Source organism: Atta cephalotes, assembly GCF_000143395.1.
Source record: "Atta cephalotes unplaced genomic scaffold scaffold00029, whole genome shotgun sequence".
Classification (NCBI taxonomy): Eukaryota; Metazoa; Arthropoda; class Insecta; order Hymenoptera; family Formicidae; genus Atta; species Atta cephalotes.
In genome coordinates this window covers 1,064,236-1,077,693 of record NW_012130093.1, presented here as the reverse complement: position 1 = coordinate 1,077,693, position 13,458 = coordinate 1,064,236, and the positions used below count along the sequence as shown (strand labels likewise).

At 33.7% G+C, this 13,458-nt stretch overlaps 1 protein-coding gene across 1 annotated transcript in view; it reads left to right on the top strand.

The window, feature by feature from the left end:
- The first annotated feature begins 5,418 nt into the window (after window positions 1–5,418).
- Window positions 5,419–13,458, top strand: part of LOC105620787 (kalirin-like) — a 26,832-nt gene continuing 18,792 nt past the window's right edge. Inside the window, 6 exon segments of the mRNA XM_012202275.1 lie at window positions 5,419–5,679; window positions 5,791–5,904; window positions 6,642–6,897; window positions 6,900–6,965; window positions 7,068–7,720; window positions 8,428–8,523. Of these exon segments, the coding sequence (XP_012057665.1) occupies window positions 5,419–5,679; window positions 5,791–5,904; window positions 6,642–6,897; window positions 6,900–6,965; window positions 7,068–7,720; window positions 8,428–8,523 (1,446 nt within the window).

The following is a 13,458-nucleotide window of genomic DNA, read 5'->3' as shown; positions in this document are numbered from 1 at the left end:
TAAATAATAGTATATATATATATATATATATATATATATATATATATATATATGTATATATAAAACAAGAATCGTTATGTACTTTTGAATTTCTATTGCTAATTATTTTTGAAAAAAATGAAAAATTTTTGACATTATCTCAAATCTAACCTTAAAATTTTTATATTTTAAACTCTTATAACTTCAAGTTACTTCATAGTGAATCGATTTCGGATTTTGTTATAAGTGTCTGAACATGTAAGAATAATCTATAAAATTTTTTTATTAAATTTCTAATATTTTGGAAATTAAATCCTTTTTAGATATTTTGGTAATACATTTCATTTTTCTTTTCTTGCAGAATAAGATTGTAAGTGCTGCTCGAAAAATATAAATCTTCTTCTTTTGTCAAAAAAGAAGATGCAACAATAATTATCGAATGCATTTGTAATTCAGTTTTAAATTGTCCATGTTCGCATGAATTCACTGCGAATCCATTCCATTACTAAAATCACATAGAGTGTATTGGAGAAACGAAACGCACCCTGCACTCTATGCCACTAAATGCGCTTCAAGAAACAGAACGCATCCATGATTGACATAGCCTGCAATCGACATGACATTCCGTTGATTCCGTATCATTTCTATACTGTTCCGACCGTTATTTCGATGGTTCCGACACAGTAGAGAAACTTCTTACGGAACGGAATGCTAGTGAACTCATTTCTAATAAGAAATTCGTTCCGTCGTTCCAATTCCATGTACCGTGTATGTGGAACGGCACTCTTAAGCGGGGAGCGCAAAAAACTTGAAGCATAAGAAAATCAATCAATCAGAATTCTTTATGTCATGGAAAGGAAGAAAATAAAGGACTTTGATTGGTTTATTTTCTTATGCAGTATATGTTACGCGTTATGCAAGAGTCTTTGCTCCCCGCTTTAGCCCGGATACAATAATATTGGGAACATTACAATTATATTGGGAAAAAGTTCGTGGCGATTTTTTAGTAAAATTAAAATGTTTTTCTTAGAATATTGAAATCAATTTATTTAAACGAAATATGCTCCATTATTTTCTATAATATTTTGCCATTTTTAGGGCAGAGCCATAATTCCATCGCGATAGAACTTCTGTGGTTTCTGATCGAAAAACTGCTTCAAGTGATTTTCACAGGCCTCTTTTGAAGCTAACTTTACACCATTAAGAGAGACCTTCTGCAGAGACCTAAACAAATGATAGTCTAAGGGCTATTGGTGGATGCATTAAAACTTCCCAGTCAAGCTCTCGCAATTTTTGCCGAGTCATCAAAGATGTGTGTGGTCGAGCGTTGTCGTGATAAAAGACGACATCTCTCCTATTGATTAATTCTGGCCGCTTCCTCTCAATTGCTTGTTGTAATCTCTGCAGTTGTTCACAGTAGAGTTCGGAATTAATTGTTTAATTGGACGATAATAGCTCATAGTGAATTTCCTTCCAGTCCCACCACACGCACATACAACATCACCTTCTTCTTCGTCAATCCAGGTTTTGCGATTGCTTGCGCCTTCTCTCCTTTCTTTATCCACGATCTTTTTCTAATTGGATTGTCATAGGTGATCCATTTTTCATCACCAGTTATCATTCATAAATGGCTCAATTTCATTTCCATTTCAGTAGCATATCACAAATGTTAATTCGGTCCATCATGTTCCTAACACTCAACTCGTGAGGAATTCAAACATCAAGCTTCTTTTTGTATCCAGCTTTGTGTAAATGATTTAAAACTGTTTTGTGGTCGATGCCTAGTTCCCTTGCAATCTCCACAGTCCTCACACGCTTATCACGCTTGACTTTTACCATGATTTCATCGGATTTTTCAGTGATTGGTCGACCAGGAGCGAGGTTCATCTTTCACATCGAAATTTCCAGCACGAAAGCGAGCGAACCATTTCCGTGCTGTTGATTTTGATAGAGTATCTTCACCGTAAATATTAGGTGTACAACTTTGCTTCCGCCGTTTTCCTATAAATGGCTTTAGCGGTAAGTGGTGGTCGAAATAAATAGATCATAGACATCATACAATAAACTTGGGCATCTGTCAACATAACCCCATAGAAACATTAGTCGATTTGTGTCGATTTGTGTCATAAAGTTATTTTCGATTGAAAATGTCAGTTTACGAGCCAAATTCTCGTCATTTGCGGGAGGTTTTAATTTTTTGCTTCAATATGAAGAAATCTGCGGCTGAGGCTCATCGAATGCTCTCAAATACTTATGGCAAGGCCGCTATTAGTGAAAGAACATGTCGTGAGTGGTTTCAACGCTTCAAGAACGGTGATTTTGACGTCCAAGGTTATGCTCTGTATTTGGTGGGACCAGCTCGGCGTAGTGTATTATGAACTGTTAAAACCGACTGAAACAATCACAGGCGATCGGTATCGAACGCAATTGATGCGTTTGAGCCGAGCATTGAAAGACAAACGGCCGCAATACAACGAGACACGAAGTGATTACATAAAGTGATTTTGCAGCATGACAATGCTCGACCCCATGTTGCGAAAGTGATCAAGACATACTTGGAAACGTTGAAATGGGAAATCCTACCCCACCCGTCGTATTCTCCGTCGCTCCCTGTGACTATCACTTGTTTCGATCAATGGCACACAGCCTGGCTGACCAACACTTCCGGTCTTATGAAGAAGTAGAAAATTGGATCAATTCGTGGATAGCCTCAAAAGTTGATCAGTTTTTTCGACGCGGGATTCATACGCTAACCGAAAGATGGGAGAAAGTAATGGCCAGCGATAGACAATACTTTGAATCATAAATGTATAACCAGTTTTTTACAATAAAGCCTCGAATTTCGGAAAAAAAACGGCGGAAGCAAAATTGTACACGTAATAGCGCAAATTTTTTCAAAAGCCTGTGCAGCATTCTTGCCTTTAGAGTAGTGATACTGCAAAATGTAGCGATTTTTTCCTTATTTATTTCCATTTTCAAAATAAAATAACTTTTGACTCCACTTCACCGATTTCAATCTTTTTCGGCTCAAAACAAAAATTAAAACTCACTTTTTAAACGCACGTCTAGTATTGCCGATGCGATTAGTAGTTGCCGACTGCTGAGCATTTAATGTCTAGCGGGAAAAACGCCACGAACTTTTTCCCATATCCAATATTAAGTCTGAAGCCATAAGAAATGGACGAATCACAATTAATTATTCTCCTCGCATTCGACTACAATTGGTCAATTTCTTACGGCACTTAAAATATCTATTGTAGGTCCGAACTTAAAGGCCATTCTATATTGGTCTTATCGTAAGCGTCATGCAATTTAAAAATTGAAACATCGGATTGGCTGAACAACAAGCTTGTGACTTACGATGTCTTCGATACGACCAATGTAGAATGGCCTTAATGACTCCGGTGCGGAGTGCGAAGTCATGCGACGCGTTCATCGACTGTTGGTACCATTGCCTTGAATTGCTTGAACATTTTGGGTATATTCACAACTTGCAACGTATGTATAAAGAAAATTGTCCAATCACATTGTACGTCTCCTCTATGTAGGAGGAGAAATGCGATTAGATAATTTTCTCTACATTCCATACGTTTATGCGACTATGCAGGTTGTGTGGATATACCCTTTCAGTTTGTCTGGTTTGGAGGCAGGAGGCCATCAACTAAGAGGGAGAAGAAGATGTCGGACTGGTTTGGTAAAGTTTGGTTTGGTTGTGATGGCTGTGTGGGATGTTGTGTGGTTTGGTGAATGAAGAGTGAAGTGGAGTGAAACTCACAAAGTTGTGTTGGAAGTTCGTTTGCCATTCGAATATGGCAGTGATAAAGTGATGATTTCGAGACTCCACTCTCGTGATAGTTGTGGATGGACATCGATGAAACGAAAATACGAACGGCTGGCCCGACGCACCAACTCGGACCCGCTAACATACAGGCAGAAAACAAAGACGTTAGAATCGTCGCGAACGAGCTTTCTACAAGTGAGTCGCTTTTTACGGTGTTTTACGGAGTTTTCGGAAAGCGATAACTTTTCCAACGAGAAATTTTTCTAGGCAACTCGTTCTCGAGTATCTTAGCGATACCTTTCGTCGGCGGAAGTCCTTATTTGGTGAAATTGGCCAATAATCAACTTGTACGACTAAGGTTAAGATTGCTTAAGATTTCCGACTATTGACTCATTGTAGAATCCCCGTTATATAGTCAATGTAATAAATTATTATGAAACATAATTTCGTTTGACACGGTAGAATCGAATATCTGAATGCATGCTGCTATATCTAGAGAGATGAAACAATTGATAAGAGTGATTGTCCTGCACTTCTCCCCGACGTTGTTGTGGCTACGTTTCCGCGCGTGATACACATAAAATTATTTTATCTTTGATACGTATACGGTAAACAGGTATAAAATGATACATCATGTGCACCATGCGGTTTATCGTAATTTATTGGAATTGTCGCGGTCGCCTTCATATCGTTAATCTTCTATGTGTGGTAGTAAAATTTAATTGTGGGTAGTGATTCGCGAGTTGAGACAGAGAGAGAGAGAGAGAGAGAGAGAGAGAGAGAGAGAAGCATCCAAAGGCTGCAATAGTATTTTGATAGGAAGGGGAGGTAGCGGAGCAGAGGACGGCGAAAAACAGACATTTTTTTCAATTCCTGAAGGATAGATACGCGTTTGTATGTCGATGCTATTCCGATATCATCGTGTGTGCAGAAATAGTTCTCATATTCCACTCTCATGTATGACGAGTTTTCGATTAGGGAGCAGTAACAAGTGACAGGAATGGGATGCGCGAACTCCTAATTGGAACATTATATTTATATGCATGTGCGTATTTTGGATGCACACACACACATACATCATATATATATATATATATATATATATATTTCTATAGCTCTGTCGCGTTGCATGAAATCCCCAAATATTTTTACACCTAAAATGAGATAGATACATATTTTGCCTTGAAAAGAGAGAAAGTGGAAATGTCGAGTGCCAAAAGTGCAAGCAACGCAAACAGACCTTATGTGTGCACTGGGTGTATGCGCGCGCATGTTTATACACATGTATATATACATGTGTGTATACATATAATGACCTTGAATTTGACTATTATGCTTAAATGCTTTTATATAAAATAGAGTTATCTCTTTTTTAAACATTGCAACTCTTCTTAAGAAGCTAAATGCAGACGAATTTATTTAAGTAGCTTCAATATTTGAAGTTGAGTCAGATCTCTCATAACTATTATATTTTTATTGAGTATAAATATAATTTTCATTTGAAAACAGACTTACATTATAATCGTTTGTTGATTGATGCTTTTTGATATTTTTTATTTTGCACTACAGTTATAAGAATGACAAAAGGTTATCTCATAAATGTCTATTTTCTATATTAATGAAAGCAGATCATGACTATTTAATAAAACGAGGAGATAATGGATGGAACACGAGCAGCAGAAGTATTGCCATTGCTGCAAGAACGTTTGGCAATACTACCAGGTGGAAGGGATCGTAGAGGAGGACCTGTGCTTCTGTTTCCAAGTACACCGAGACGCGAACGTGCAAAACCCGAGGATTACAGACGTCTTCTACAATATTTGTTTGCCATCCCGAGTGATGAAGCTAGGGGCTTGCGATTTACCGTGATTGTGGATATGCGTGGTACAACATGGGACTCGGTCAAACCAATTCTGAAGGTTACATCCTTTTTCTTAATGTCTGCATTAAAAAATGTCATTTGCCTCCCAACGATTTTGTGAAATTACATGCAAATATCAAATGTAAAAGTAATTTACAAATATCTTTAGGTGCTACATGAGCATTTTCATCGTACAGTTCATGTAGCTTTTCTTATTAAACCAGACAACTTTTGGCAAAAACAGAGAACTTCATTGGGTAAACAGAAAAAATATAATTTTGAGGTAATTAAATTTGAATTATTTTGTATGCGTCGTAACTCTAATTATATTTCAATTATATTTATATTTATATTTATATACAATATTTATATACATTATTGGCATATATAAAGTTGACTTTTCTTTTTAACCAAGTTAAGTTAAAGTTAACAGCTTTGAAAATTTAACTTAATCAAGATACAGGTTAATCCATAATAAAGTTAAAGTTGAATTAAATGTTAAGTTAATAAAAAAAATTATTGAAAAGTTTATTTTATACATTTTGTATGATTTCAGGGTCTCAGTTGTTTAACTAATTACGAAAATAACAAATTCAGTTTAATTCTCGGTTTGTTTAGTTTAGAAAGATAATACATGTTTGATACTAGATACATGTTTTGTTTACATATACCTATTAAATATTTACATATATCTATTAAATTTAAGTAATAAAGCTATTTCGAAATTTCTTATTAAATCAGATATTTTTTCTCGAAAGTTGTCGAAAACGAGTCAGTTTCATGTACAAACAAATTTGCACGAATTCGAATATTGATACGATATAATGTAAATCTACTTGTTGGTAGGCACGCAACGTTTCGCAACATCTTTATTTTCGCCGAAAGAATGGCTGACTTTAAGAAAGTTAAATTAAAGTTATTTAACTTTTCAACTTAACTCTTTAATAAAAATAGATACTACCCCATACTATCTAGATTTATAAATATTTATATAATGTTATCAATCTAAATTAATTTCAGATTAATACAATCAGCTTAGAGGCTCTTATAAAAGTTATAGATCCTTCTCAGCTCACTGCAGATTTAGATGGATCCTTGCAATACGATCATGCCCAGTGGATCGATACTAGATTAGTTGTGGAAGATTTTATGTGGCAGGCAGCAGATCTTCTCGATCGATTAGATGACTTGCAAGAGGATCTCAGTCGAAATGACTTTGCTGATGATGTTGCGGGAGCCAAGCACGGAATTGATCTACATAATGAGATGAAAAAAAAATCATCAAAGTCCCAGTGGAGGATATCCAAGTTGTTGGACAGCGCTTACTTCAACGATTTAACGATGGTTAACATTTGTCACTTTTGTCTTTTTGAAACAATAATAACAAACGCACAAAATGCGCTTTCAATTACCTGCATGTGAATACATATATGTATGTGTTTTCAGATACAACCAGTGGAGAAGGAGGAAGTATTGACTGTGGCGCGGCAAGTTGCACAGATTCTGATGGACGAGCACTGGCTACTTTGGTTATTCAGCATTTGGATTCTGTGCATGCAGCGCAACAGCATCTCTTACAATTATGGCACATCAAGAAGATGAAATTAGATCAATGTTTTCAACTCCGATTATTTGAGCAAGATTGCGAGAAAATGTTTGATTGGATTTGTCACAACCGAGAAGCGTTTCTCGCCAGTTACGTGGAGATTGGCCGCTCATATCAGTTGGCCAAAAATTTGCAGGAGGAACATAAACATTTTACAATGAGCTCGATGAATGTTTACGTGAATATAAATAAAATTCTCACAATGGCTGGCAAATTGCTGGAGACACAGCATTATGCGGCTGGGCATGTACGAGCGGTGGCAGGACGTCTGGATCAAGCTTGGAAGGAATTTGCCGCAGGTCTTGATGAACGTACCGCGGTACTTAGTTTAAGTGTAGTGTTTCATCATAAAGCGGAACAGTATGTTGATAATGTTGCTGGCTGGAGTCAAGCGTGCGAGATGAGTAATTTACCCAGTGAAATTCCAGTGCTTGAATCTCACATTCGCCAACACCAAACTCTTTATGAAGCAATGTGTCAGGCATATACAGAGGTAAAACTTTTTCTCCTATTCTTATATACCCTTTATCATTATTCAATATGACTCGGATTTAAAGCGTAACGTAATTATCTTGACAATGGATAAGATTATTTTTACGTTATTGTACATTATTCCAACTTTCAGATATTTCTTTTCGTTTTCATTGTAAATTTATCTGACATTTATCTGACAGGTTTACAATGCATATCAAGCATTATTGAGCGGCCTGGGTTCAATGCTGCAAGTATGTCATAATGTGAGCGCCCATTCTTCAGGGTCGGATACATTTCGCGTCGATTATGTACGAGAAATTTAATTTTTAAAGCTTTTGACGATGGAATCCATTGCTCGCTTGGTATTTGGGTGCTATTGGAAATATCTATCCGCAAATTTTCTGCAATAATTAACATTTAAAGTAATCTTCTTATAACCCAGGCGTCTCAGTATTCTCAAACAGATTTTTGTATATAGGCGCATGTTTATTCGTTTATTATCGATATTCGTTATTACGATGTTGTTATTCTATTGTTTTTCGCAACGCGCCTTGATTAAAAATTAATTTATACATTTAAACATTTATTTATCCTGTCATATGTGTAGTGTCATCCGAAATGAACATGTACACACACACACACACACGCACACACATGCGCGCGCGCATGTGTGTGTGTGTGTGTGTGTGTTTTTCTTAAGTGGGATTGGATAAAATTCTTATTTAGGTGCATAGTACCAGTAAGAAGCTTCTTTACCAACTGGATCATCTTGTGCAAGTCTGTAATCAACCGCAAGGAATTGACTATGTTGCCAGAAAACATGTACGTTAATTCGTGTTTAAAGGAAAAATCATTGTTTTTCCTTTTTGTTAAAACTTTCCTCGTGATTGTGTTTTTATATATTTAATTTTTTAAGAACACAAAGTTTAATTTGTATATAGGATGATTTATCTAATGTGACCGCCACCCCTTATATCTTTGCAGATCAAATAAAAAATTAGCACATTCCACATGTCAAGGATCTACCTAAAAAAGAGAAATATATAATTTTAAAAATTGTTTCAGATTTTTAAAAAAAGGGTACAATTTTTCTTTTTATATGTAGAAAATACAAATTTTGAGACTGCGATGGAATCTCACAAGTGGATTCCATTGCGATCCTAAAATTTTTTTATAGTATCATATTTGAGAAGAATTTTTTCACATTTTTAAAAGAGATACAATTTTTTATTTACTTGCTTCTATCTGTCTATGTACACGAGTGTAACCACACCAGGCTAACAAAAATGTACCTAAATAAAAAGCCGGATGGAAAATTTTCAAGTTTTTTTTAGGAATATTATCGTGATATGTTAATGTTAAAATATTTCTACACAGAAAGAAGAATATAATATTGTATTGTATAATAAAAATAAGATTAGTTAGTTATTTTTTAAACTTTTTTTGTTAATAACTTTTTAACGGATAACGAATGACAGCTAAAACCGTCGATAATGTATATCAAAGTCATCGAATAAGTCTCCCCTAATCTGCATATTAGCCTATTCTTATACGAAACACATATGTCCGTATAGTCAGATCTTATGGATCTCACCAACTCCGGTTAACTTAATCGACCGATTGTTACTGATCAATCGATTTGCTTTTCAGCAGAATTAACCAATCATGTTGACACTTAATCGATCAATTAGGTTAATTGATGTCGGAATTGATGAGACAGACTCTATATTTGTCTGCTTTCCCAAGTTCATCTTTAGATCCTCTGTAGCTAATAAAATAATTCGTGGAGTATCTGAGGATAAATTTAAGGAAGCCTGACTATGAATATGGACAATAATTGTTTTAAACTTTCTGTGTATAAATATTTTAACGTTAACATATCATAGATAGCATTTCTAAGAAAAATTTGAAAACTTTCCCATTCGGCAACTTTTTTATTTACGTTTTTATTGTATTGCACCTTTTTTTAAAGGATAATGGGGATAGGGAGGGAAATGCCACGGGATATGTGGAGCTCGCACCCATTAAAACTCGGGTATCCATCATCAAGCCATGTGGGGACTGTGTGCAGCATAATTTCCTGGAACATCTCGGCCTGTCGGCTCACGGTTAACCCATATCCTGGGAAATTTGATAATAAACCGCACAACCCAAATTGAACTGTATTACTCTTCGACGAGGAGAGGGGACACCAGCTTCGTTTCCTCGCGGTATTTTGAGAGGGCGAAATTGGAGGGCCCGGGAGTTCCACTAGGAGTTAAGAGGTTAATTACATCTCGTCTCCTTCCTGGCGGGAATCTTATTTGTCAGGAGGACGATACAGTCCCCCCGCCTGCGCTAGATTGTGTCCCAGGGGCTCCGTCATCGCCCTTGCTCCCTTGCGATTTTGAAGAGACGGAATCCAGCTGGAATCCCGACTGTTTCCTTTTCCTTACTCGGTTGTTGGTCATCAGAGTACAATCTGTAGGGAAAGCCGCCTCCTCAGTGACCCCACTTCTTTCTCTCGGTCCAGTGAGAGACTGACAAAGAGGGGATGGTAACTCATTGATGCCGGGCAATGGTTTGCCCGGGTGTCTTCCTTCCTATTGCAGATAGGGGGCAATACGGGGAAGCATCGCACTCCTCAGCGACATACTCTTTCATCACACACAGGGATGTAATGCACTCCTGTACACAGACAGAAAACTAAAACATTGTTTTTTTTTATTTCATATTATTAAATTTGTTTCATTAAAATTAACGTTTTTGTCTAAAAATCGAGAAAATTCCAAAAAATTCATGTCTACAAAAATTTTGTATATTTTGTATATTTTGTATCTTTTTTTAGCTGTAAATGTTAAAAAAGACAAATTTCTTAAAACTTCCTTCAATGCAAGATATACAATACTTGTTGACTTTTAATCTTACAATATTAATCTTACACTAACACGTTTTCATGATCATTTAAAAAACTCCAAACATTTTATTTTTACATGGAGAGTATTATGGAGGAGAACAAGTAATAATAAAATTGATTTTTTTTTTATCAATTGTTTGAAATTGTATGAAGGTTGTCATTTTTAAAAATGGAATTTTTTTTTATATAAGATGATTCTTTTGATTATTTTGCTTATAAAAATGGAGTTATCAAAAAATCAATAATTTATGAGATATTTTGTATTTAATTGGGGTATATTTTGACATGAAATAAAAAATATCTCGTAAATTATTCTTTTATAATTGTACCCATGGAATAATAAGGAGATCAAACTCAAGCAGCCGATCATGAAAAAAAGGGGATTTGAAATACGGTTACAATATATACAATAGCGCAATTCTCTGTCGGCATTTGATGTTAGTGTTGGCCAAAATGTAACAACGCTAGATAACTTACTTATTTCACGCATGCGCATTTCATTTTGGCCAACATAAAATCAGGAGAGTTGCGTTACTGTATGTACTATGACACGGTGTTGGAAAACTCATGAAAAATTCGGCAGATGTGAATGTGCCATCACGCCTTGTGGGAAAAGTTGAAAGTATTGACTGTCACGTGGGCACATGTATGTATCTACTATATACCACACACACACACGTACGTGTGACATTTGCCGAATTTTCCGTGGATTAAATTATCCTACGCCATGTTTTAAGCCCACTTTCAGACTTCGAGTTTGATCTTATTATTCCGTGATTATATCTTTATACTTTTATGCGTGTGTAGAATAATGAAATAAATCAATTAGAATAAGAAAAGTTGCTTTTAAAAAAAATTATGCAATTCGCATATATGAAATTATATATTTTCTTTAATAAACAATATATTTTCTTTACAGTAATTAATTTATTTTATTATTTTATACTTGAAAGTATCACATTTATTAAAAATTTAGTTTCCAAGATATTTTATATAATACTTTATGTCATATAATATGTCAGAATAAAGTATAAAATGTATAAATTTGATAAATTAATTAATTTTTTTTATAATTCTTCCTTAATGTTTTTATATATAGAGTAATTAAAATTAAAAGAATTATTTCATGAAAAAAAAATCACAATTTTAGTTTTCAATCACATTTTAGTTTAAAAAAATGAGAATGATCATTAATCAAAAATGATTTTTTTCCAAAATTAATTTTATATTTTACTATTATTTGTCCTCCTTTCAACTATACAATCTGAACATATTTTTAATTTGACTTTATTCTATAAAGATTAATGCTTGGTTTATGCTTCGGTCTTAACTCTAAAATTTAGCCAATAGTGTTACCAGTATTAATTAGTCCTAACTGAAACCTGTATTCCATTGGCTAAATTTTAGGATTTTAAAGTTAAGATCAAAGTATAAACTAGGCATGAGGGTGGTTAACACTGTATACAGGATGATTCTTGCAAAGTGACCGTTTTAATTATTAGTGGATATATGTATGAAAAAATAGTTTATACTAATGTGTTCAGTACAAAGACTTCTCGTATTTCAGGATCACCTTCATTTTTTAAATAGAATTATATGAATTTTTTTTGCACAATGTGATTCCTCTAATTATTCTGCATATAAAAATGTTAAGGTAGAAATATAAAAAAAATCAATAATTTATAAGATATGTTAGACATTTTCTTTATTCTGGCACAGATTGACATGAAATGTTAAATAATTCGTAAACTATTAATTTTTTTTATAATCGTACCTTAATACTTTTATGAATAGGATAATAAGATGAATCAATTGGTATAAAAAAAACATATAATTATTTATTTAAAAAATTATTCATTTTGCCCACATTTTTTTTTATAGCAACTATATACTTTCTTTACACGAATTGATTCATCTCATTATTCTGTTTACGAAAGTATTAAGATACGATTATTAAAAAATTAATAATTTACGAGTTATTCAATATTTTATCAATATGTGCCAGAATAAAGTATAATTTATTTCATAAACTATTAGTTTTTTGATATTTCTACCTTTTAATGTTTTATACAAAATAATTAGAATTAGAGGAATTGTATTGTGTAAAAAAAATTTGTATAATTCCATTTTTAAAAATGTAGTTATCTTGAAATGTCCCCAACGTTTCTACCTATATAATAATTGTTTTCTCTTTGTATTGAACACATTGATACAAATCTTTTCATCGTTATTTTATACGAATCATCCTGTATACATATATACATATATATACATATATAGGGTGTCCCGACATTCGAGGGTAATATTATTGCAGTGTAAAACTTTGTATTACTTATGAAATAATAAAAATAAACCATTTTTTTCTGTGAAATAGTTTTTTATAAACGTTTAAAGTTTCATTAATCATAATCATCATTCGTTAATTTATTTAATTAAAAAGTCATCTGTTCATGTGACGTGCGTGCAATAGTATTAAAAATAATAAACAATATATAAATAATAAACAAAATATTGCCGCTGTATGCATACTATCACACAGACAGATGACTTTAACCAACGTTTATGACTCAAACTTTTAACGTTTATATTTAAAAACCTACTTAAAAAATGACTCACGCTTTTATTGTTTTGTGATTTATTGTGTTTTATTATTTAATTTTTTATAAAGTTTCACATTATTATAACATTGCAAACATTAATATCTTGATTATTACGAATATCGCTAAACGGTAAAGGACATTTATTATTTCGATCCCATCTACCTTTCTGTGAACGGTTGGAGAAGTCTCGCGGGACACTCTGTATATATATATGTATATATATATATATATATATATATATATATATATATATATATATAT